General features: G+C 36.9%; 1 protein-coding gene across 2 annotated transcripts; it reads right to left on the reverse strand.

The window, feature by feature from the left end:
* Positions 1-584: 584 nt before the first annotated feature.
* LOC126705930 (DEAD-box ATP-dependent RNA helicase 17) lies at positions 585-5,652 on the reverse strand. Of its 2 annotated transcripts, XM_050405152.1 has the most exons (10): positions 5,461-5,652; positions 5,218-5,290; positions 5,012-5,121; positions 4,436-4,579; positions 4,224-4,332; positions 3,746-4,104; positions 3,594-3,667; positions 2,270-2,574; positions 1,462-1,708; positions 585-1,324 (listed from the first exon to the last, which is right to left on the reverse strand). In XM_050405152.1, exons 1-10 carry the CDS (start codon positions 5,603-5,605, stop codon positions 1,061-1,063), a joined length of 1,830 nt encoding a protein of 609 aa, XP_050261109.1. In that variant the 5' UTR covers positions 5,606-5,652; the 3' UTR covers positions 585-1,060. The 2 variants fall into 2 exon arrangements, with proteins under 2 accessions (XP_050261109.1, XP_050261110.1); XM_050405153.1 differs by lacking the exons at positions 5,218-5,290; positions 5,461-5,652 and having other exon boundaries at positions 4,436-4,541.
* Positions 5,653-7,881: the final 2,229 nt, after the last annotated feature.

Below are 7,881 nucleotides of genomic sequence, written 5' to 3' on the forward strand. Positions count from 1 at the left end.
TGCCTTTAGGTTTGGACTGGCATTGCTGGGCCCCAGCCCATTCCTTCAGCCCATGTGCCTTTGATTTTGACTCTTTAGATTTAGATATATATATCCAATTATTTCATGCAATTTCAACATCCTATCCACTATTTTCTGACATTTTTTCTGGGCCCATCATTGGCTTAATTCAGCTAAAAGAATAGTTTACACACAAAGAAGTTTGAGTGATTTGAAGGACATTAATAGTAAACAAAAAGGTTCCCACTTTCTATAATCTTTCGGAGACAAAATAAGAAAGCCTTTAAAAAGGAGAGTAATAGGTTTCAACTAACATGAATTGTTTACATCTCTCTTGTGGAAGTGGAACCCAATGGATTTGTACTTGTCAGGAAAAACTAGTAGATATTATATTGTTAACCAAACCATTATTTGAGCATGTCAGATTAGGGAATGACATGGATTTGGACTATCTCTAAAATACTATAATGGAATAGGAAAAATAGTACAACTAAAAATGCTGTCGAGTTTAGGTTCTTGCTTATCAAAGGAACAAGCTATAGCTATAGTAAAGCACATGGGGTAGGGTAGTTGAGCCATATCAGTAGCTTAACAAAAGGAACAAGTTCCATTATGTCATTGCCGACAGCCTGCCATGTTAGAGTTGTGACAAAGAAATTGTGAAATAATGTTTGGTCCTAGAATCACTCGTAAAAATAGAATGCTTCGGATTGCGTGTATCATGGCTGGAAACTAAAACTTTCTGTGTGTGTCAAAACTTTGATCATCAAATCTCAATGCAAGATCCCAAGTGACTATAGAAGTACATAAGCCTTTTGTCATTCCTGAACTCTTTGAATACACAAATAAATACCTTTCGCATATGCAATCACCTGGCCCATGGCAAAATGAATAGGGTGGAGGCAATGAACTATTCAAGTCCCGCAGCCTCAACCTTCATTTGTTAGCCATTGTCTGCTACAGACTTTGGAAGAGCTCTAAAGTCTAAACAATTGGTCAGCCTCGCTTCAGCAGCAGTACAACTCTCAACTTTCAAATTGTCACTGTTTGCTGCTTTGTATTATTTGTTCATGTTCTTACCAACAAATTTCCTCTTTTTCGATCTCGACAGTCCCTTCTGCTTTTCTTCTCTCTTCCTCTTCCTTTGTTGGTTTTGAAATGACTTACCAACCAAGGAAGGTTGTTCCTTCAATGCAAAGCTCTTTGCGACATGCCCTAAATGAAGTTTCTTCACCATAAATATTCTTTTCAGCTCCCCACGATGGGCAGTGTATGCACGGACCCAGGAGCAAAAAGCGTCCTTGGCCAGTTTCTTCATGCTTGGCTAAAGCATAGATGAGAAGGAAAAAAGTTAGATTTAGAATGCAACATAATAATATTAAAGATCAAATATGTAATCATCCAAATATACCACCCAAGTTGCGGGAATACATTATTATGGATCAATGTGCAAGATTATACCTGGGCCACAACAAATGATTCAAGTGCCTTCTGCAGAGCTAGAACCCAGGGATGTAAGTCTAAGGTGAGAAACTTCTTGACATGGCGCTTCTGATCATACAATGGGAAACTATCCAAGACTTTAAGGAGGGGATACTCAGTTAAAGACTCGCCATGTTTCTCCAAGTCTTTTAAATAGTCCATTTCAACTGGTTGCAGAAATAACAATGCCTCTCCTCGTTCACCCAACCGAGCAGTTCTGCCAACCCTGCATCATGGATCAAAGAGAGGATTAAGCTTCCTATGGACCATTTATACAACACCAACAAGAAATACTGCATTGGCTGGATTACATATTTTAAAAACCCAGCCTGGGGAATCTCATGTACTCAGAAATAAAACTCTATGACAGTGAACACTAAATGTAACTTCAGATCAGAGAATAGTAATGCAGGAGTCCAATAAGAAGTGGGGAATATCCATTTGCTATATTTTTCAAATATGTTCAGATGATTATTTAGGATGCCGCTGTTCTGAGATGCTCAACCAGATGAAATGTTGTAACAAGCTCGCCACAAGCATTAATCTAATGTGAATAACATAAGCATATATAGAGTTAAATTATATCATAATGTTTGCCAACTAATTTCCAAGTCAAAATTCATTGAATGGTCATCTTAGACTGCATACCATGATATAAACATAAGAAGTGTTGGTACCACTAAAAGTCACCCAGAGAGAAAATACTAAAGTTAAAATTAAAAAGAAAAGAAAAAAGAAAAAAAGAAAAGAAAAAGAAGCAGTTAGAACTTAGAAGCCTCTGATATACCTATGCACATATTCCGTAGCCTCCCCTGGAGAATCATATTGTATAATAAATCTAACTTTTGGAATATCCACGCCTCTAGCAATAACATCTGTGCATAAGAGAAGAGCTAATTTTTCTGTTTTAAAAGCCTGAAATGTGGTTCTTCTATCCTCCTGCTTCATATTCCCATGTAATCGAAAAGTTTTACTTCTAATGAACAATGGTCTTAGTTCTTCCTCTGGTTGTGTATTAGGGGAGAGTTTGAATTCACTTAGCAGAGAGTAGTGAAAATCCACTGCATCACATGTTGAAAAGAATACCACAATCTGTAGAATGAGTATGTGAGTGAACTTAGACAAATCAAACCATAAGAAGAATATATTTACCATGAAATGAAAATAAACTTGTATAAACAATCTGGAAAGCACCAATGCACTTATCATCGAAAAAGTTCCTTAAAATGTTAGGAATGCGTAAGGATATGGCAATTTTTCTAAGAATGCATTTTATGAAAGTTGAAAAAATGTAATTGGCGCTCTGAGATTGGCTGGAAACTAGTCTTCTAACATAACATCATTCACAATCGGAAACTCTATAAATTTGAAAATAAGCCACCAAGATATTCAGACTACATGAATGGCATTAAATTCTTCAAGAAAAGTCAGCACATACTACATTTACTTAGAGCCTTGTATCCTAGTGGCATTGCCTATTCTCCTTTAAGAGTAGAGCCAGGGTTCAAATATCCCTTCCCTCATTGTTGTAACTATCGAATATATATATATATATATATAAATTACGGGCTTGGTCTAGTGGTTCCCAAGGTTTCAAAACTCCTAGCCAACATCTTGGGGCCACCCCCGAGGAATTCATCCCTATAATTCCCTGGTGTGTGGGATGGGGGACTATATACACTCAGGGGAATGGTCAAGCTATCCAAGAGCTCTAGACACCCACGTAAGCAAAACGAAAAGAGTATTCACTTTTTGCTCTGTGGAAACTCCCTATAAGCAAAATAGACCAGACACAAGGATTCCATTTTAATTATGTATTCTATTCTTTCCTTTTCTTTTTTTGTGGGGAGGGTGGGGGGGGGGGGGGGGGGGGGGGGCAATATTATGCTGGAAACTTTTCCTAAATCACAAATTACAGAATTACCAGACACTCCAGATCCTACAGTATTAGAAACATAAGTGAAAGAAGGATATACACAGCTATAGTTTAACATGTTATTAATCCTTTACACCCACCAAATCCAGTTTAAAGCAGTTTAGAGCATTACAAAAGATAAAGCCTCACATGATACAGAAAACAATGAAAGTCTAAAGTTCAACTGCGATCTTACCTTTTGGGAAGGTCCGCTCTCAAAAAGATGCTTTAGAATGGAAAGAAGTACAACTAGCCGTGAGCCACAGGGTACTGCATACAAATTCGATCAGAACCTTTATATACAGAGCTGTAAAGATTCACAAAATCAAGCTTTATATCAGCATATACCTTTCACATATCTCTGAACTAATTGAGATGGAACTCTAAAATCTGCAATTGAAGAGCTAATCAATTTATCAGGCTGTTCTAATTCATCATTCACATCAAATCCCAAAGATTCAAAATCTTCAGATGATAATGCAGGCTGTATCTTCTTGTCATCAAGGCCAATCATAACAGGATTCTCTAAACTAAGTTTGGCAAGATGATTTACTTTTTCATTTAAAGTAGCCGATAATAGCAAATTCTGTCTCTGAGGCTCAGAATTACATGAAACAGCACTCTCTTTGCCAGCAAACTGATTTGGCCTTGAACCCAATTGATCTAGTATTTCCTCTATTTCTTTCCCAAATCCTAATTCCAAAATCCTGTCAAGCACAGGGAGAGTTAATGACAGCATGATAGCGTGAAAAGAATACATCAGTGGAACAGTATTATATATATTATGGTATAAAAAAACATAGCAACTAGAGATTTTAGACTATACATATCAGCTTCGTCAAAGATTATCCATCGCATATTAGTGTGCAAAAATGATGATGTATTCTTTAAGTGATCCAAGAGGCGCCCAGGTGTAGCAACAAGAATAGATATGCCTGAAATGGACCAGGTGAAAATCCAACATATTATTAACGGATGTGTTCAAATATATGACAAAAGAAATAAAAAATCGATATCAAAACTAGACATGATTCTGACCTTTGCGAAGCCTGGCTTTCTCCTTTGACCTGTTTTCACCACCCATTATATAACCCGGGACAATCCAATGAAAACGGTGCAATAACTTCTGTAAGATTTCATAAACCTGCATGCATAGCTCCCGCGTTGGTACAAGGACCAACGCTAGTACCAGGAGATAAACTAAAGCTAAGGAACCAAACGCACCCAAAAAAAAAAAAAAAATACAATGGCAATGACTGGAATGAATATATTCCTAACTGCTAAACATTTTCCAAAAACCAAACTGATAAATGAGAGAAAACCGTTAACCCCCCCACAAAAAAAAAAAAAAAAAAAAAAAAAAAAAAAAAAAAAAAAAAAAAAATTCTAAATTCATTACAAAGATTTTCACTTTGGTATGATATAGTCAGAACTATCAACTAAAAACTCAAACTTTCATTTTAATAACCCCAAATAGAGTAATTTGTTTTGGTCTCCTATCCTTCTTTTCCCTCAGAACACAAAATGGAGGAGCTCAACAATTAAGCATACATTGCAAGATTAGAGAGTGGTGAGAATAAAGCTGACCCAATAAAGAAAGACAGAGAAATGTACCGAAAGTTCCATCAGAACGCTGAATACGAGGTTGTTTTCCCTGCAAGTGATGAATGATTGGAGCCAAGTACGCAATAGTTTTTCCAGTACCAGTAGCAGCATTCACAAGTCTACAAAGTGCTTTAGTTAAAGAAACAATAACACCCCAATTCTCCAAATATTATATGAACCCAAAAAAACAAAACAATGTAAGAAGAGAAGGATACACATGACGGCCAGAGAGAATAACTGGAATGGCTTGGGCTTGTACCAACGTGGGAGCTTCGAAGCCCATCCTGTCTGTTTTTACAATATACTAACAATTAACAAGCCGTGTGTTTTGCGATTACTAAGACAACAAAAAAGTTTATTTTGCTTTTGGGGTACAATTTCTTGCTTGCTTGCTTGCTTGGTTCTATGTATGAAATTTATTTGTGTCAGACAAGGTACGAGAAGAGAGAGACACAAACCTCGGAGCTGGTCGCATAAGGAGGAGTGGAGACCGAGGCTGGAGAAAGAGCATGATGCGAAAATCTCGTTGTTGTTGGTGTTCTTCTTAGTCTCTGCATCTTTTGTTTTTGTGGGGTTTTCGCTTCTCTTCTTCGTTGTCGCCATGACTACTGAGAATTGAGAAGGGTTCAATGGTGAGAGTGAGAATGGCGTAGGTAGGGTTGGGTTCTAAATTTTCCTGGGCTTCCAAGCCCATTAACACCTTTACTTTTTTTCTTTTTTCTTTTTGAAATGTACACCTTTACTTTGTTGAAAAAAAAAAAAAAGCCCATTTAATTATCAACTATGAAATTAAGAATTTTTGTTCTAAAAAAATCAGAATTTTTATTTAATTTTTTAAAATATTAATTAAAAATATTTTACATAGATAGAAGGAGTGATGGTTGTAAGAGTTTTGAGGGAAAATGAATATTTTAGGGATGATACAACAAATTCATTGAGGAAAAAAAATGAATATATAAATTAATTATATGTTCATAAAATGTAAGATAGCAAGGCATTTTCCTATTCTTTTTTTTTTAGAAAGTTTCAACTTATAGTATCTTTTCTTGATGTTAGCTCTTTATTATCAAACCAAAACACCAATCGATTTTTAGCTCTTATTCAATCATCAGATATTTTACCATTTGAGCTAACTAAATCCACAATATTTGTTTTAATTTATTGTTTATAATGAGTTACTATAAATTTAGGTATATTATACAAATATCCTTTGATTATTTGTTTTTGATGGATTTTTTTCTTTTGGGTGTATACATTATTCGAATATGCTTATTCAATGACAAGAATATCAAATGAACCAAGTGCTCGTCCTGAAAATACACTTTTTTCTAAGGTTTTTATTAATAGGGTGTTGTAACACTTGTTTTGAAGACTTCAAAGAGGACCTACTTACATTTAAAATATAAAAATGTATAGATTTAAATTTAATTAAGGTTAAAAATGGCTACATTGGATAGAAAAAGTTTCTCTGCTGCTTGAGAGCTCAGTTTGTACTTCTGCCCTCTCTTGCACTGTAGAATTGATTGTTCCCTTCATCTGAAGGTACTGTTAGGTTCCCTGGAATACCAAGTGTATTCCTCAGCTTACGGTTGGTTTTTTTTTTTTTTTTCTTCAGGGGTTTGGGAAATAGATTTCAAGGAAATAAACAGGGCCTTCAGCCTATCTCTATGGAGGACTTGCACAGTCTTGGACATGCCTTTCCCTATCTGAGAGAGAAGGGCCAGGATGTTGCCTTACACCAAAGGAGAGTGTCAAAACCTTCTCCATTGCAGCAAATTTTCTTACCAAAAGAGCTCTAAATACTGAAATGATTGCTAGAACTTTTACAACTTTGTGGCGAGCAAGAAGGGGCTTCAAAATTCAACATATTAGTGATCATAAGATTCTGTTTTCTTTCGAAGACAAAGAGGATGTAGACAGAATTATGGGTAGCGAGCTGTGGAGTTTCGATAAGCACTTGGTTGTTATGCAGCGCTGTGACAATGATCGACCAATCGAGGATATCAAGTATGATAGGACTACCTTTTGGGTACAAGTCCATGGACTCCCAATGAGGTATATGACCATTGAGGTGGCGGAAAAAATATGCGAAGTGATGGGTGAAGTTATCAAGCAGTCTGATTCAAAGGTTTACGATAGGGGCAACTTTATTCGTGTAAAAGTCTCAGTAGATATCACAATGCCTTTATGCAGAGGTCGACTTATCTCATCGAAAGATAACAAGCAAGTGTGGGTCTCATTCAAGTACGAAAGATTGCCAAACATCTGTTATTGGTGTGGTTGACTTACTCACGACGATAGGGACTGTGAGATTTGGATTGAAAGCGAAGGGACTCTAAGGAATGATCAAAAGGAGTTCGGATCCAGCCTACATGCTTCCCCATTTGTGGTCTCCAAAAAACATATTATTATGGTGCTAGATTACTACTCTACGAGGAAGATGAACATGAAAGCCAAACATGCATCTCAACTGATGGAAGAGGAGCCACCATTCCCGCAGAACCAGTCCGAACCGGAGCGTGACCCAAACGGCACTGAACGTTACATGCAAGGAGCTGATAAGCAATCAATGTGTAACAGCCAAAATGGAATGAATCCCATTGATCATGCATGTCCGTTATCTTCGCTGCCTTTAAATCCCGATTTAAATGGGATGTCCAGCTGTCCAAATGGGATTGAACTGGACTTAAAGAAGGTGGATGAAGAGTCACAAAAGTCAGAGGAGTCAGGAAAGGGTCTGGATACACTTGGGGTCTCTAAGCCACGTGACATTCCAAGTGAAAAAGTCCAAGTCAACCAAATGAAGCATCGCCTCCTCACGTGCCTAATAGGGTTTCAAAAAATATTGTGTAGGGGTGTGTTCTTCCTTCTTGGACACG

This window comes from Quercus robur, chromosome 11 (assembly GCF_932294415.1).
Source record: "Quercus robur chromosome 11, dhQueRobu3.1, whole genome shotgun sequence".
Lineage (NCBI taxonomy): Eukaryota > Viridiplantae > Streptophyta > Magnoliopsida > Fagales > Fagaceae > Quercus > Quercus robur.